This window comes from Leuciscus leuciscus, assembly GCF_965113295.1.
Source record: "Leuciscus leuciscus genome assembly, chromosome: 21".
In the NCBI taxonomy this organism is placed as follows: domain Eukaryota; kingdom Metazoa; phylum Chordata; class Actinopteri; order Cypriniformes; family Leuciscidae; genus Leuciscus; species Leuciscus leuciscus.
Window position 1 is genome coordinate 6,833,577 of NC_138745.1, and position 17,962 is coordinate 6,851,538.

General features: G+C 39.9%; 1 protein-coding gene across 6 annotated transcripts in view; it reads left to right on the top strand.

The window, feature by feature from the left end:
* plce1 (phospholipase C, epsilon 1) overlaps nucleotides 1-17,962 on the top strand; it is an 80,849-nt gene that overhangs the window by 36,693 nt on the left and 26,194 nt on the right. For 5 of the 6 annotated variants that reach the window (XM_082151474.1, XM_082151475.1, XM_082151476.1 and 2 more), the window contains 10 exons: nucleotides 6,985-7,301; nucleotides 11,099-11,244; nucleotides 12,273-12,531; nucleotides 12,885-13,093; nucleotides 15,193-15,862; nucleotides 16,513-16,698; nucleotides 16,785-16,902; nucleotides 17,109-17,289; nucleotides 17,576-17,698; nucleotides 17,793-17,929. In XM_082151474.1, the coding sequence (XP_082007600.1) occupies nucleotides 6,985-7,301; nucleotides 11,099-11,244; nucleotides 12,273-12,531; nucleotides 12,885-13,093; nucleotides 15,193-15,862; nucleotides 16,513-16,698; nucleotides 16,785-16,902; nucleotides 17,109-17,289; nucleotides 17,576-17,698; nucleotides 17,793-17,929 (2,346 nt within the window). Of the gene's footprint in view, nucleotides 1-105; nucleotides 1,874-6,984; nucleotides 7,302-11,098; nucleotides 11,245-12,272; nucleotides 12,532-12,884; nucleotides 13,094-15,192; nucleotides 15,863-16,512; nucleotides 16,699-16,784; nucleotides 16,903-17,108; nucleotides 17,290-17,575; nucleotides 17,699-17,792; nucleotides 17,930-17,962 lie in introns of those variants that run through there. The other variant, XM_082151478.1, reaches the window with a different exon arrangement.

Below are 17,962 nucleotides of genomic sequence, written 5' to 3' on the forward strand. Positions count from 1 at the left end.
ATTCGTCTCTCATTTATGCAGCAGCAAAGGTTTTTATTATCTTCATCCACAGGGGGTCAGGTTCACTCCAGAACGTCTTTTGTTTGGGAGCAAACGGGTGTTTTTATTACAGAGGGACATTCATTTTTGGAGAATTATAAAATAAAGAGTGGTGTGGTAGTATTGGGATACACAAAAACAATATGGAAGCACACAATCAGAATTTCAGTGGTGATAAATGGAGGTAGACAGGAATAGTGCCGGCCGGGTCAGGTCAGGAGAACACACTGAATGAGAGGCGGCTCTGTGCTCACAGGAAAAATGCAAACTCTGAGACCTTTACCACTCGAGGTGAGGCATTGCGCACAGCCTAGATTGTGTTAGACAGTCAGGATGTGTTTAAACAGCACTGAAATTTCGGGCAGTGTGTTTATGACGTGTTTTGTGTTATGAATGCATATGCAGGAAATGGAAGATCATCTTCTGTGTCATGATAATTATTTTGCTTTACCATCTTTTGTATATTGCAGTATTAAAAAGAATATATTGCAAACTTATAAATGAAAGTTGCCAGTACCTAAAGCCTTATGTAGTTTCAAACCTCTATGGCTTTTCTGTAGAACTGAGAATATTATGAGGTATTTTAAAGAATGTTCATGCTGCTTAATAAAATTAGATGGTTAAAAGGGGCTTTCAAACTCCAAAAACCACCATAAATTTAATATCAAGTCTACTGAAACCTTACATTTTTTGTTTGATGAACAAATATTTTTGATGAAAAGACCTAAATCACTCTCAATCGCACTTCAAACTTTGGTTTCGGCACATCAGAACCAACAACATTTGGAGTCATAGTGCCATAGTCGTAGTCAGTGGTGGGGGAGAGTGAATAATGACTGTCAAAAATCTTTTGTATGCTTCAGAAGACTTGGAATATAGTGCATGATTTTTTTTATGGCACTTAAATTACGCTCTTTTGTCCATATTGGAGCTTGACTTCCCTAGTTCACGGTTTGCTTTCATTGTATAGGAAAGCACTACATGAGCATTCTTCAAAATGCGGGTTTGGAAGACATGAGAGGCCAGATTACAAACTAACTACTAACTCTCAAAAGTTGTAGAAGTTGTGTAAGAGGTCTTTCCTACAGAGAAAGTATGGACTAAACTATGACTTAGTCTTAAGTCTTAAGATCAAATTGAATGGCTTTAGTTTATAAATGCGATCCCTGGATCTACCGGAAAGCTTTTGTGTGTGCTTAATAGAGCTTGCATATGGACCATAAAACCATACGAGTTCTTGTTCTTCGATCTCTTGTTCTTGGTCTCTTTCAGTATGTGCTGGGAAGGTTAATGATGGAAACATTCACGTTCAAGCACATCCCTAAAGTCCCATACCCAAATGTATGACTCGAATGCTTATAAAGTCATTGTTTGCCTATCAAATTTTCACTGGACTCTTACCCAAGTCAACCGCCGACTGGTGATCAGAGCATGTTTGGGTGCTCAATTTCTCTGCCCTCCACTTAACACTACGTGTTGCTTTCATCTATGAGTAACATGACCTGCCTGGAAGGAGCAGCCAATGGAGAGAGTAAGTGTATGTAAGAGAGAGAGAGCAAAAGAGAGAGAGGGAGGGGAGAAAGAGTGGCCAAACTGTGTGTGTGTGTGTGTGTGTGTGTGTGTGTGTGTGTGTGTGTGTGTGAGAACAAGCGAGATATGCAGCGAGTCAGATTTGTGGTAGTAGAGGGTTGGCAGCTGCAGTCAGGCTGAGTTGAAATGTGGCTAAGCACTTCTCGCTGCTGTGGCGTGAAGCAGGGAGTCAGTGAGCCGCCTGCCGCTACGACCACAACCATGAAACACTCCCACTCGCAGAGGATGGACTACATGCTACTCAGTAAGTGACTCTTCAACTCTACCATACACACAACAACAGGCAGTGCTGTCACTTGGGGAGTTATTTTCAATATCGTATCAATGGTGCTGTTCTGGTGGCTAGTGCCTGCTGTCAAGGACTAATGTGTTGTCGGGGTTTTTTTCAGTCCGTAGAGAGTTAACCATGTACTCTACCTTTAGCAGACAAAGGGTTTTTGGTCAATGAGACAAGAAGACTCATAAAAAAATCCTGTTGTGACATTGATTTTTAGTAATACTTTGTCAGGTATACAGTAATCAACAGTAATCAAATTTTTAATTTGTTGCTGTTTTTGCTGTTCAGCCCTCTCCTTTTGCTAATAATGAATACATGATTAGTAAAACAATTTTTTTTACTGCCTTGAACCTAATTTAAAATACCAAACCAAGCTTAATACTAAACTGAGGGATAGATTAATTAAAATGAGTGTATAGTTTGATGATACTCCCACAGGTGGTTTTGAAAGACATTTCTATTTTTCTTCGTCATAATGTTCTGGAGGCTTTCACTCATTTGTTAGACAAAAATGGAACGTACTGTACTGTACTGTTCAAGGTTATTCTGAATCCTCACTCATTCAATCACAATTCTGGAGGTTGTATAGCTGCATTTATTCAATGAATAATGTAAATCTACCTGTTAACATTTGGTATAGGAAGCAATTTACAGTATATACAGTACATATATAAGGATTGATTCACTTGAATCACATGCATTAAGATGATTTGGTCTATTATTAATGCTACAGTTGCATTATTGATAACATTTGGTATAGGAAGCAATTATACCAAATCATCTTAATGCATGTGATTTCAAGTGAATCAATCCTTTTTTTTAGGCAGGGAGAGAACTGTACTAAGCATTTAAGCTAACTGTTTTCTTATTGAAGATATTTAGTTTGTTACAGTTGCCTTGGTCTTTCAGCTGTTCAAGACAGCAAATGTAATAATGTTTGTATGGTTTATATAGGACTTCTGTCCACCTATAGGCAGTTACAGGTTAGTTATTTTGCAGAAGCACTGTCTATTACCGGTAATGATTTATTCTCCTTAGGAGATGGGATGCTAGGGATGTTATTGCAAGTCAAATTCACTGGTCATAAATCAAACATGCATAACCCAGACTGTTTCTGTCCAAGACAAAGGGTCCTTTCTCCTGAAGCTCTTGACTGATCTTAGACTGATTAATGTGTTGTATCAGCATCATGTCTAAATAAATTCTTAGATATCTGCTTTTTCTGTTAATTGCATATTACAGAATGTGTTTGCATAGATCTAGAAACATAAACATGAGCTAAAGGCCTGGATAATTACAACAAAAACAAAAATGGGATTGCACAAAAATGCAATGCTTTATTCAACACTTCACTACTTGTTTATTGCAGTAGCTGTAAATGCAATCACAATATTTATTATGCAGCTCTAGTATATACGCATATGATCAACAGGGATGATTTTAGCTGGAAGAGCACCTCAGATGCTCTGCGTGTCCCAATAGCAGGATCACAAAACGAGCGATGCTTCCTGTCTCCTTTGAGACCTGCACCATGAGTGGCCCATGCATAAAGATCAGGGCAGCTCATTCACAGCCTAATGTGGTGTATTAATGTCCCCCCATTTTGCTTCAAAAGATGCCATGTGCGAGGAGAAAAGGACACAAGGCAGATGCATGTGATGGCTAATGAAATGCGAATGGATGTGAGAACAGCATGATGCCGTGATGCGCCTGAAACTCACCTCAGAAGAACTCATACTATGATTGGCCATTGGCCCTTCTTTATGTGACATGAAGAATGTTACTACACAGCTCAGGTTTATCTTGTCAATCACTTATTTTTTCAAGTAGTTTGATTCCCTTCATAATTGCATGTCTGAGCTGAACTGCAAAGGATTTTACGCTAGTTGCCTTTGTATGCTAGTGAGCTGCTTACCTGTACAGCATACTGCCTTGATACTTGTATTCCGTATTGATAAATGTTTAATCTATTTTACCTATTATTTGTGTTCTAGGTTTTTTTCTGTTTATTAAAGTATTGGGCCATTAGCTTAGCAACATGCTAACACTAAAATGCAGATTGTTCCAAACTTCTTATGAGGTTTTGATATGATGCTGCATTTGAGTCTCAGTGCGTACTAGAAACACACCCTCATGTTCTATCAGAAGGCTTTAGACTGGATGTACAAATCAAACGGTACTCTCACTCTGCCCCTCCTGTTCTGACGGTCGCCATGGTGGCGCGTCGAGCCGAAGGAGTCTGCAAACACTGCTTTTGACAGCTGATGCTATCCAGACAAGCATGATTCACAGTATTTATATTATTTTTGCTTGACCTGCCCTTGAGCACCATACCAGCATAACCGTTTTCTGATCACAATCTCAGGCGAGAGTGTAGGAAACAGTGGAGATATGTAAATATACTGAGGCTTAATGAAGGTTGATCGTGCCCGCTGATCCATCAGTGTCACGGTATATGGGCTATTGAGGATATTTACAACTCTGGCATGTATGGCGTCTTCCACTTTTACTAGACGGCACTGATGAGACCAGTGTCACACAGTATACATTATCAAAGTTATTTATTTTGTCTTTTGCGGGTACTCTCCACTTCTCTTTAATTACTGTAAATACTGAGCTTTATTGTATTATGATTGGTTTATCTATGTCTGTGTTTATCTTCCTCCTTTGCACTGGGCTGTACCACCAGCCCTGTTGTGCAGCAATAAAGTATATTAATACGTATGTTGACATGAAAATGGTTGATTTAAATTTTAAATACCATTTTAAGGGCGTATGATGTAAGAAATGTTCCAAACCCTGATGCAACTTTGTGTCTTGTATAAATAGCCCTAACTAGTTTCAATTACGTTTTAGCTGAACTTTCCAGTACACAATGAATTTGATTTATAATCAGTGTTTCTCCTACGTTGTCCACCATCTTGGATTGATTTTTGAAGGATGTATGTGATGCTACCTTAGAATATAGCCAAAAACGGGTATCTTAGGATACCCCTTAGGTTGCGCAATTTTTCTTCCTATTTTGGAACAAGCTTTGCATCAAGGCACTCCAATGATGCCTTAAAATGTTGCCTGTGGATAGAGCTAAAGAGATTTTGGAACGGAGTGGCTGTGACTTTAAAATGGCAAACTAAAACAATCCCATTAGGTGAATCCCAGTTGAATGGCCATGTGTACACTGCAGAAGAATCTGGTTGTTCATCCTGTCCTCAGTTTGGTTATGAAAGCAGGGATTCTTTGGTTCTTTGGTTATGAAAGCAGTTATGAAAGTCTATGAAATTTCCATCAATTGCAGGGTTCCTGCCTGTCCTTATGTCTAAAATTTACTTTTCATAGTTTTAAGGCTGTAAATAGGCTTACATTTCTTGAATAGTATAATAAATGTCTTAATTTTAGTTTGAATGGGTCTTAAATTAAGGAAAGATGAGGTGTATTCACCCTGCTGAGGGGGATGTGATCAAAGCCTGGAGTGGGGCGAAAGCATGTTCCTCTCTCCTCTCTAAACTTTCAGTTTTGCTTTCCGCTTGATTGGCCGGACTCGTGACTTCCAACAAATCAGATGGGCGGGGACATTGGTCTAGTCTACAGAGTGATGAGTTCTGACAGAGAAGGCTGCGTCAGAGCCAAATATAGCGCTTTTCAAAATTAAATTATTTTATCGGCAAATCGTTTTTGAAAATGGCCTATACCGATAACCATAAAAATGCTTAATGTCAGCGCCGATAATCGGTCGACCCCTAAAATAATAGAAACGCAGTTCAAAATGGCCTTTCTTTAAATGCAAATATTTTTTTAGTATTTCATTTGTGAAGGTAAAGCATGTACTCACTATACTCCTAATTACAAGAAGAAGAAAAAACTGCTCTTAAACTGTGTGTGTGACAGGCTGTGGAATGGGGTTTGGCCGAGGAAAAAATTTCAGTCAAAAGATTTTTTTTTGCTTTAACCCCTGTGAAAGAGAGTGGCTATGCATTCTGTTACTAGTGATGCACCGATCACCCGTTTTTTTTTTTTCGTAAGCAAATTGGCTGACTCCGATACCAGTTGCCTTTTTTTTTCTTCTTTTTTGCAAATTTGTTGGTTTTTTTTGCTCTATAACAGGCAAACTAGCCTTAAACAAAAAATATCTGTACCCATTTGAAATTAGAGGCAACCACTACATTTTAACAAAACAAAGCATCCAAACAAAGATGCTTCACACAAGTAGCATGAGCAGTTGTTTTTTATTTTAATTAGATTGTATAATTGTATAGTAAGATTTAAAGCAAAAACAGAATGGTCTGACTTTAGATTTGAGAAATGATGCTACATAAGTCACCACAAAACAAAAACAGCAGATGGACTTAATGAAAATACAAATTGTGACAGTAGGCGGCGCTTATGGAACAGCAGCTGTTTCTTTGGGTACCGCTACGCTTATAAACACTACTTTATACGGAATGGAGGTAAGAGAGAAAGAAAATGCCTTGATACTTTTCAGTTCCTTTCAGAGATACATTAATATAAACCCCCACCCCCAATTCAGTACGTATATTTTTCTTCTAATATTTCGATCATCGCGAACATTGAGCTTGCTGTGGCTGGTAGAGTATTTGCTCTGCTTTGTGCATTGGTGTTCTCTTCTTTGTGTCCGTCTTCAGCATGTCCCGTCCTGTTTACAGACTTCATAATATTTCCACACAAATGACATTTTGGGAAATGACTGCAATGCAATTTATGTGCTAGTGGCAGAATAGATATTGGCCAAAATAAAACAAAAAAAAACGGTCGTCCGGTGCATCTCTATCTGTAACCAAAGTGAACCACAACTTAATTTTGAGTGCAAGACTGGTTCATATGTACTTTGTAACCATAATCTCTGGCGACAACTAGTTGTCTGTTACATCGTTGATGCACTTCTTGTTATTCTTTGCTGTCAATCACCAGTGTTAGAGCTTGCAACCTCTCTCATGTTAAGAAAAATGAAAGTAGTGATACAGTGTGGTTGGAGAGTGATTTTACAGTTGGAGAAATAAATTGATGGTTACCTGTCCATAAAGATATTATTCAGTAAACTCTGCTGTCTCTGTCTCTCTCAGAACGGCAGCTGTGCAGCTCCATGGCCAACTCCAGCATGCTCCCGTCTGCCGTGACAGGCATCAGTAAGGAACTAGCCGATCTGCGGCACCTCATCCAGTTTCCAGAGGAGATCGCCACCATCCTGACAGAACAGGAGCAGCAGCTGTACCGTCGCGTCTTTCCCCTTGACTACCTCAGCTTTCTCACCCGAGACCTGGGCAGCCCGGAGTGCCACAAACGCCACCCGCACCTAAAAGCCTCCTTGTCCGCCCCCATCATGCCCACTCAGAATGACAATCACAACACAGTAGAAGATCTCGTCACAAGATTCAATGAGGTGAGCATTCATTAATGGTGCAGATTCATACCAAAGGAAGTGGAAATGGAAGGGCAGAAAAGTAGCTTTGGCTTTTAAAGAAAAAATTAGTAGGACATCACAAGTGTTTGTTCTGTTGCCTGTTTTACTTGGATCTTTTCACTTTTCTACTTATCAAAACAGATGTGAGTTTATTGCAGTTGTCTTAAATATCTGATACTAAGAGTGCCAGAGGAAAATTGTGTTTCTCTTTTTGAATAGAGTTGGAAGAAAATGATGTCATCTTTAAGGTACATGCTTGTCTTTAGATCAGCTGGTTTTGATTTTGAGAAACAAAATGGATGTGAAATGCATTTTTTTTGCCATTTTGGCTGAACTCTAAGACTTAAAACATTAAAAAACGTCAAATGTTGAAGCTTCAAAGTTGGTTATGTTTCATGTAAGAGCAGGAATCTAGACGGGTTATGACTGGGAATAACATGTGAAATAAAGGTTTGCAGATGCTTACAGCCATGACATCAATGCTTGTTATATAAGACTCACAGCTCAGTAAAGTGACCTTCACACTGACTTCACATTGTGACAGTCTTTGAAGCCAGTCTTATATCTTGTCAAGTCGCACATTGCTTTAAGGAATCACCTTTTATTATTTAGCGCAGTTCTTTGAACGTTTTTATCCCCTGCCTAGTTGATCAGAAGAAACTTTCCTGGTAAAAGGGAGTTCACCAGATCACAGGCTTCGATGTGATGTAATACTATCACAGCATAAAGTGAATGGATCACATAACAGGACTATGCTTCATCCCGCCAAGCATTAATCCCAGTATCCTTTGTGAACAAGTCAAAGATTCCTCCTTTGATTTGGGTCGCTCTTTTACCTTAATGCCTCCTGTGGACTAATTCATGCCCAGCAGTGTGATGTGTTATTTTGGTTGTGCTGTAACCCTCATAATACATCCCTGAAGTGTTGCCACTGGGTGTCCATACACAGTCTAGGATTTGTTGTCTTTGTTGTGGTCAGTTGTTTGTGGTCTTACACAACACTTAATCGACAGCCACCTTTGAAGCCCCTTCCAGGGTGCAGTGTTTCTGGCAACACTTACATAAGTTTTTAATGTGTCAAATCTGCTGTCCGTTCGCCGCTGGCTGGTTGGCCTGCACAGTAACTCAAGAGCAGCAGTTTGTCCGGTGGAAAGCTGGCAAAATGACATGAGCTCCAGTGTACCGGTCCCCTCGTATAAAACGTTCCTGACCATCCGGACCCCAGAACAACTGTTTATGTAACTGACTGATGTTCTGTGAGGTATTTTTAGCTACAACAGGCCATCACATAAATATTTTTTTCTCAAACCAATTGCTGTTATGAACGCTCAGGACTACAGACGGTCGTTTTCTGTGACATTGTGTTTAAAGAAAATGTAAGTGGTGATTGACCATACAGGACTCGCCACCACAAGTGCAGTTGCTAAGGTGTTCTGAGTAGTCTTTAGCATGTTGCTATGCAATTTCTAGGATGCAATTAGTCAGGATGTTCAATCAAACAGAGCAATGTTTTGATAACATCACATAGTGTTACTCTTTTCAAGGGAAACAACCCACAAATGACTTCATTTTCTGCATATTAAGCTGACAAATGAGAAAGTAACATTGGAGATGGGATTTTTTTTTCCCATTGTATGAATTCAGAAGACTTGGAATTAGCCCAGCAGTTGAATGGATCACTGTCATAATCCACGTTCATTATATAGAAAAGGTTGGGAAGGATATTCGTCAAAAATTCAGAAATACAGTTTGGTACAGGGCAATGCAGGATTTGGAACAACATGTGTTAGGAAATACATAATGACAGAATTTTTTGCTAAACTATTTCTTTAACTATGAGGGGGTATGTAAATAGTCTGTGCAAAACACAGTTTCCTAGAAAGCCATAGTCCGGCAGAGTTTCGCTTCAGTCCAACCCTAATGAAACACAGCGGACCCAGCTAATCAAGCCCTTCAGGACTATTTGGCTGCATCAAGGCACGTCCCAATCCAATGTTAGTTTCACTTCCTGTTTTCTGAGATACCTTCATCTGATTGATTTTTCAAGACAGCATAGATTGCTTCTCTGCCCACAATCCTGTGCTTTCCATTCTGTGACAGTTAAAGGGACTGTGTGTAGGAATTTCTCCCATCTAGTGGTGAAATTGTATTTTGCATTCAAACGAATAATGCTCTCCAGCGCCTCACTTTTTCAAATGCGCGTTGCATCTACGGTAGCCGTTATGTACTAAAAAGCTATGACAGGATGTCTTATAATAGCACTTTGAGTTTTTCTTCGGGTGAACAGGTTTGTTATTTAAAACAAACTGAAACTTGAAACAACGAAAAAAAGAATGTTACAGTATGAATTACTGACTGTGAAAAACATTAACTATGGTAATTAGTAGTAATGCCTTCTTTACTCGTTATATTTTTTGAAGTACGTGCATTTTTAGATATCATCATCATCAGAGCCTTCTCTAACGTTCCTTTACAATAGCTGCTATTCATCAAAGAGCCTGTTTAACTTTTAACTATAAATGTTCTACTGTCTATATAATAAAGTACACAACCAAGCAATGAAAAAAAAGCTTGTAATTAAGACCGTAACATTGACTTACCTGTCGAGAAGAAAGCAGGCAACTTCAGCGTCTCTTTTGAAAGCTTTCTCCTGCATTAGCTATCCCGACATTAACCCTTGTTTTTGTAATCTCCGGTCACGTTTCCTTTTACGGTCTATTTTGGACTTTTTCGACGACGAGGACTCATCCTGTGACTCAGCATATGTATGAATGAACGGTGTATAAATAACCGTGCAGTGCATCCTTTTAAACTTGCCGCGGCAGTGACAAGCGCCTCTCACTGCTCGCCTCCGCTTCTGCTGGCTTCAGTCACGTGACGCTGGTTCTGAACGAAAACGCGTTGTGGAAACGCGTTGGCCTAGTACTTTTTGTCCCTCTCTACTATTATAGTTTTTCAAGATGGCGGGACTACATGGAAGCCTCCGTGGACCTACCCGTCCCATGTATATAAAGATAATAAATTCTTCGTTTACGAGGATTAGTCTGATCATTGGCATAGGTATTTGTACACCATTGAGGGCATATTTATTAATAAAAATATTGATTTTAGATAATAAAATACCTAAAAAGCTACACATAGTCCCTTTAAGCTAAAAAATAAAGATAGCATCTGAAAGTTGTAGTTGTTGGTCAGTTTGTGTAAATGTAAATTTTCAACTCCTGATGTCATTTCTAGTAAGAAATTACTATTGTAGTAATAAAATATTCACTTATTTATCACCAAAGCTCGCTCTATTTTGCTGTAGTTCATTTAACTGGTGCGCAGTTTAAGAAGTCTGTCCGAAATCAGTTTCGTGAGGTACCTTCGTGCGCAAACATTGGCTACAAAGTCATTGCCTGATAAGGCAGTGAGGCAACAAGTGAACTGCCTAAGTTTGCACCCCTGGTCTAAACCCAATCAATGACTCTTGTTATCTGTGTTAGTGTTACAGGATCCAGTGGGCTCAACTTCACATTTGCACTCAAATCTTAATTTTTCTTTGAATGTAAATTAAATCATGTTTGAACTCTAGATTTAGTTTAAAACTAGAGATTTATGTTACACAATCTGCAGAGTTTCTTCCAAATACATGTGATGATGATGATGATTATACAGCAATAACGTGAGAGAGTGAATGAAGTAAGGAAGGAATGGGGATCAGTATTTTCTCAAGACTGTTGTAGTTGTTCTTCTGTCAGCAGAGCCTTATAATGTGTGTGTTGTGCGTGTTGTAGGTGAGCTCATGGGTGACCTGGCTTATTCTGACTGCTGGGTCCATGGAGGAGAAGAGAGAAGTCTTCTCATACCTCGTCCATGTGGCGAAGTGCTCCTGGAACATGGGCAACTACAATGCGGTCATGGAGTTCTTGGCAGGTCTCAGGTATGGCATGATGCCTTGAAAGTGCTTGGTTAAAAAAAGAAATAGCCCTGTAAGAAAAAAAAATGGTTCTCTCTGTTTGAATTTCGCAATGCTTAACAAAGTGAGGATTTTTGAGACATTCATTTGTAACATGCCAAACGATGAGCCTCAAGTGCTGTTCACGCCGCCAGCGACTTTAGTGCTGTATGTCACTAGTCTCTGAAATGTGAAGACACTTGTGGGCATTCCCAGTGCTGTCACTCTTATGCTATTGGTAGACTGCACGTCTGGCCATATCTTTAGAAAATGTAATCACAAGTGATATAAAACTAAGATATCATTCTAATTTGACTAGGGATTAGACTTAAAAGAATTAAAAGTAACATACATTCTGCTGTTGGAGAATGTTGTTATATAAACCACAGCAGTGCTCAGTGCATTGAATCATTAACTAGATTAATCGATCGATATACAAACAAATTAAACCCACTCATACTGTCAAAATTTGCTAAAACGTCATTTGAATTTGACAGTTTTCTTGTCCCTAATATCAACATAATACAGAGGAAACTGTAATATAAACTACATTAGTGCTAAACTGCTCACTGCATCATATAATTAACAACACAAACTGTCTATGTATGAATCAAACGTACTAAGAATGCTAAATGTTTTATGCTTACCATAAAGATTAAAATCAATTAATAATTAAAGTTCTCCAATGGCATTTTCACTACAGAAAGATGTAGCAACCTCTGAGTTTACGGTGGAGCCAGTTTTTTCACCCACTTCTTGTTGGAGAGACAGTGGAATGATATGGACAATTGGTTAAAATACAGATTGTATGACTTCTGAAAACCAAAATATATCTCAGGTTGCACTAAAGTATCTATGGTGTCAGAGCATGTACACTAACCACCACACTGCATCTCTAAATTAACTTTCAAATAACATTTAAAAACAAAAATATAAAGAGGCCTTGAGCAATAAACAGTCAGGATGCCCAAATTACGTCCCTACTGCCCTGCTCACCACTTATTCTTCCCCAGGTCTCGCAAAGTGCTGAAGATGTGGCAGTTCATGGACCAGGCAGATATTGAGACCATGCGTGGTCTGAAGGACGCCATGGCCCAGCACGAATCATCATCGGAGTACAAGAAAGTGGTCAACCGTGCCCTCAACATCCCAGGATGCAAAGTGGTGCCCTTCTGTGGCGTGTTCCTTAAGGAACTTAGTGAGGCTCTGGACGGCGCAGCCAGCATTATTGGACTACGTCCCTCTTTTGATTCTCAAGATGATCCTGTTGAGGTGAGGATTTGGTGCTTGCAAAGAGTGATTATGACTAACACAGGAAATTGTATCACCACAGTCAAATTTAATTGTCTTTTACAGTTACAATAATAGCCTTGAGACGATTTTGGCTAGCTGAAGCAATTACCTTTTCATCAAACATTTAATGTGCCTGCTGAATTGCTTCCTGGCTTTAGAAAAAAAACACATTAGAATGATTCAGCTGGGAAAAAGACATTTTGTCATTCTGGTGACTATGGAGTCACCCATGAAAGCTTTTAAAGCCCACAAATCTTCTCGTATTGTCCATAATTGTGGTTATTGTGTTCTGTGTGGAATCTCTGTGGTGAAGTGCTCTTTACCTTCCTCAGTTTGTCACCGACTACAACGGCCAGCAGAACTTCCTGCAGAGGGTCGGGAGCGATGGGCTCCACAGCTCAGACAAGGAGGCGACCGTCAGTAACATTCTGCAGACGATTCGCAGTTGCAACCGAAGCTTAGAGGCCGAGGAGCCTGAGGAGAAGGCACGAGAGATCACCGTTTGCCCCAAACATTCCTTCAAAGACAAGAGCAGACACCAGTGAGTTAATTTTGGACCCTGTCTGCAAATATATGATGTGTTTAGTCCAATCCTTATATGCTGAGGCATTCACAGTTTGTTTTAATACCTTTAACATGCACTCTTCATAGAGGTTTGGGTCATTTCTTTACACTGGTTATCTGTGTTGTTAACCAATGAGATCTGGAATGACTAGCATTCTCGTGAATCTTAATGAGACTTGCCTGACTGGTAGAGGAACTGCTGAATGTATGTGATTTGACTTCTGCCATTATTGATCATGGACAGGGCTTTACATTAACTTTTTTGCACTAAGCACTGGTGCTACAGAGTTTGTAAGTTTTGTAGCACAGGCCACACAATTTTAGCACAAGTATAAAATGTTACCATCTCTGAAAATAACCACAAGTAGTGCAGTTCATCACTTATACAGGCATGTGACTGACAAAGGACAAATAATGTTCCATACAGGGCACACAAAATACATACCTTAACAAGAAATGTTATCAGACAACCATTTTATTTGCCAAAAATGGCGGATTGCAGGAACATAACACCTCTTGCTTAACATTAAGTCTGTTTGTTTGTATAGCCCAATATCCCTAATCACAATCCAAACAATATCTGTTGAGCACTTGAAAATGCAGATTCATTTTCCTATAAATCATTAGAAATGTCTAAAGTTTTATTATAAAATATTAAATAATTATGATAAAAATGTGACAGTAATTTCTTTTTTCTTATCAGGAAATCTTATGAATCCACTGAGAGAGAGAGAAAAAAAACTTCTTTACAACGGAGAAAAACTATTTGCACATGTCAGTCGATGATCCAAACTGTCCAATTTAATTAAAAATATATAATGCTGAATATATTGCAACATTCATTTAGAACACTGAGGCGAAGAAGCCATTAAAAGCCATTGATTTCTAGTGAATAATCTGTAATGATGCAGATACAGTACAAATCTGTGGTTGAGGTAATTGTCACCTTTTAATACTCTTTGGAAATAGACTGCAGTCTTGTCTGATACCATAAATCAAAACCCATATGCAGACCAAGACACAGAGTAAATAAGACCCAAACCACAACCACCTTTCACCTTCCTGCCAATTGTTTGTCAAAGTGTATCTTGTTGATACACCGGTTAACATTGTGTATGCTGTGTAAAAATAGGGGTCAAATATAGTTGAATATGCAAATGAACTCTTTACCAGTAGGTGGTGCTTGTGGAACAACAGAATTATAGCAGTTACATAAACTAAGCAGAGCTGCGCTTATAAACACTACGTTATTATAGGCATTATACGGAGGTAATATGAAAAGAAAATGCAATCAAAACATTCCCGGCCAAAATGCAAGTTTACAGGTATGATATAAACACCATAAATTAAACAAAATATTATTTAGTCTTTAGCAGTAGATCAAACCAATCACTTGGCATAAATGTGGGCTATTTGGTGATTGCAAACTGCTTTAAACTGTGCTTTAACAGCACAGCGTTTTTTACTTTGAAACATGCAGTGTTCACCTAAATCATAGCCTTTTAAAGTTGATCACATTTAAGCAATTTGTGATTCCTATTTTTCAGTCCCCAGATTTAAAACATCCTGAAATTAAAATTGAGATTTTAAAGCAGCACGGATGACAGATTATATTCACACGCAAGTTACCGAACCCGTGTTCAGCGCAGAGCGGCTCTCTCGCACTGTATGACGTGTCCAGTCCGATTCCGAAAATGAAGTCGCGAGTCCTGAAAATGTAGGGTTTGTCGTTTATAGAATGCGGTTGTCACTGCTGTAAACTCCCAGGTAAATGGAAGCCTGTGCGTTATTGTGCCCCTGCCTTTAAGATCAAGACACCAGCTCTGCCACAATGCACAAATTAAAGCAATTGAACTAAATTAATAGCAATGTACTGTATTATATTACGGCCCCTCAATTTGTGTCATAGGTAGACAGTGCTCTTCAATATTGTATGCTCTTGTTAACTCCATTTACAAGACTAATATGGCATGACCTCTTCCAAGAAAGTGAGAAGTTTTCCAGACAGAGTTCTGTTTATTCAATCACTTGATCCTTTATGTCTGCTTCACCTGCTTCATGTAATTTTTTTTTTAGGTTTCTAGTAGGGGACCTCTCAGACTCTGAAGGGGACCCACTTGAGCTGGCTAAGGACATAGATTTCCAGATCATAGAGGAGGTGCATGGACCCTTTAGCCACGGTACAGAGCTCATCCCTTGGTACGTGCTCTCACTTCAGCCAGATATTCACCAGTTCCTGCTCCAGGGAGCAACCGTCATCCACTATGACCCTGAGACCCATCTCACCGCCCGCTGCCTCCTTCGTCTACAGCCTGATAACTGCTTCCTCACCTGGTCCAAGCCCCACAGTAGCTGCGGCCCAGGTGGAAGAACCAGAGGCTTCATGGGACATCCACCATCCCCAGACCACTTACTCCTGGGCCAACCTGTGCACTGCGGACTGTCCGACGGACTCCTGGACCTTAACGTGGTGAAGGCTGTGTTTATGGGTCACCCTGGAGTGGATGTTAACTATGTGTGCCTGCAGCACAAACTATGTAATATGAACCCTGGTGAAAATGGTGTCACGCTGCTATATGGACTTCACACCACAGACAACAGGCTCTTGCACTTTGTGGCTCCCAAGCACACGGCATGCATGCTGCACAAGGGCCTCCAGGAGCTGCTCAGTGCCATCAGGAAGATCAGGAAATTTCCTGACCAGAGACTGCAATGGCTGCGAAAGCAGTATGTTAGTTTGTACCAGGTACATTTACATCTATTCATTAGAAGATGCAATTAATCCAAGTGAGAACACAATACAAATAGACCTATCATTCCAAGTGCAACACCATGGGAGATTTTTTTTTTTTATGTAAGATTTTTGCTAATGCTTTAAAAATGTTTGAATGTGATTTGAAACATTACAGCTAGCAGAATGAATGTTTCATATTATGCTAATTTATCCCTTAAACACAGTTAATATTGTAACAATTATTACAACCCTTCTATAAAACAGCCTGCTGGTCTTACACTAGCTAGCCACCAAGTTGGTTTCCACTGGTCATGCTGGTCTGGTTTGACCGTTTTAGAAGGATTAAGGGCACTTGTCAGCTGATCAGGCTGGCAGATCTACTGGCTGACCAGCTAAACCAAACACCAGTTTGGCCAGCCTGATAGACCAGCCGAACCAGCTTAAACCGTAGGCTGCTTTTAGCTAAATATTTTTGCACATATGTTGTGTTGAATTACTCAAGTTCTCACAACACAAAACACATTTCACTTTTTACGATAATTGTTTCCTTTTAACATAACTCTGCTAACTTTAGATCAGCTAAGGTACAGCTTTCTTTTTTGGAAGCTCAATTCCATTCATTATTATGCATTTTTATATTACTGTAAAACTCCTTTTTCTAGGAGGACGGTAGATTTGAGGGGCCCACACTGGCCCATGCTATCGAACTGTTCGGTGGGAGACGCTGGAATATGGGCGCTAGTGGCCCTGGATCCGCCAGCAAAAGTGCAGAGAAGAACTCAGTCCAGAAAAACAGTCCGCTGGGCATCAACTCCAATGTCAAAAAGAAGAAGAAAGCCTTAGTCAGGGTAAGAAGAGAAAGACTGGCAATGTCAAGCTATGTCAAGACCTGGATTAGCTATGTCACTTGAGTAATGCACTGTCCTAATCACAGGGAGACAGTGGCGATGGAACAGATGATGAGATGATCTCACGCAAGACCAGGAGCTGTAAGGAGACTTTAGGCAGGAGAGAGTCAGACCCTTTGGAAAGTGTCGAGCAGGAAGAGGCTGGTGAGAGTTACTGAACATTTTGTTGACAGCTAATTGGACTCTGGTAAAGCATAATTGTAGAAAAATGTTGAAGGTGTTTCAACTGTTTCACCAATACTTTTTTAATTTATACACTGAAGATACTTGAGTATATAAAGAATTGGTTTTGTGTTGTGAATGTCTTTAAGAGATCAGGGACATTGTGGCATGTTTGAATGTTTCCATAGAGGACTGCAGTACCTTTGGCCACCCTGGACCCTTTTCCTTATCCAACAGCAAAGGCCAGTCTCCTGGATCCTCCTTGTCCTCTTCCTCATCTTCCTCTGGCTCCTTTAGCACAAACATCTCCACCCCTACACGCCCCCATTCCTCCCCCATTCTTCCCAGCAACTCCAAAAGTCAGCCAGGGTAAGGCCACTCCCTCTGCAGAAATACAAATTCAGTGCAGTCCCAGAAAGGACATGAGCTTCACAAGATCATGTTCTTTTTAAGATACTTTCAGATGTATCTATACAAGATCTCATTTGTCATACGCATGCATGTTTAAGCTTACGTTAAAGTGATGCAGTCTTTCAAAGATGTTTCAGCGACATGTGCGCATCTGTAAATGGTGAAGAATAAAGTGGATTATTTGCCTTGAAGCTTGTTGTAAAGGCTGTTTTCCTTCAGAACTGACTGTGTTTTGTGGTCTCAGGGCCTGGAGCAGTCGGAGCTGGCATGGTCGAGGGAAAGGTTGCTTCAGGGGCTTCCAGGAACTCATGATCTCTGACAGCATCATGAGCTTTGTTGAATTTGTGGAGCTCTTCAAGTCTTTTAGGTAGAACACACTTTTCCCTCTAACCAAATACACAGCTTGTGTTTTGAATCTGGATGATTGTTAAAAGTTTCCCGTTTGTCTGCTATGTGTCCAGCATTCGCAGTCGCAAGGATCTGAAGGATCTGTTCGACACCTACGCAGTGCAATGTAGTCGCTCGGGTCCTGACTCTGTTCCTCTCTACACCACATTGAGGATTGACGACAAACTTACGGGACTGCAACCAGATCTTGGTGGGCATGTGTGAATAATAGTCATTTTTAAAC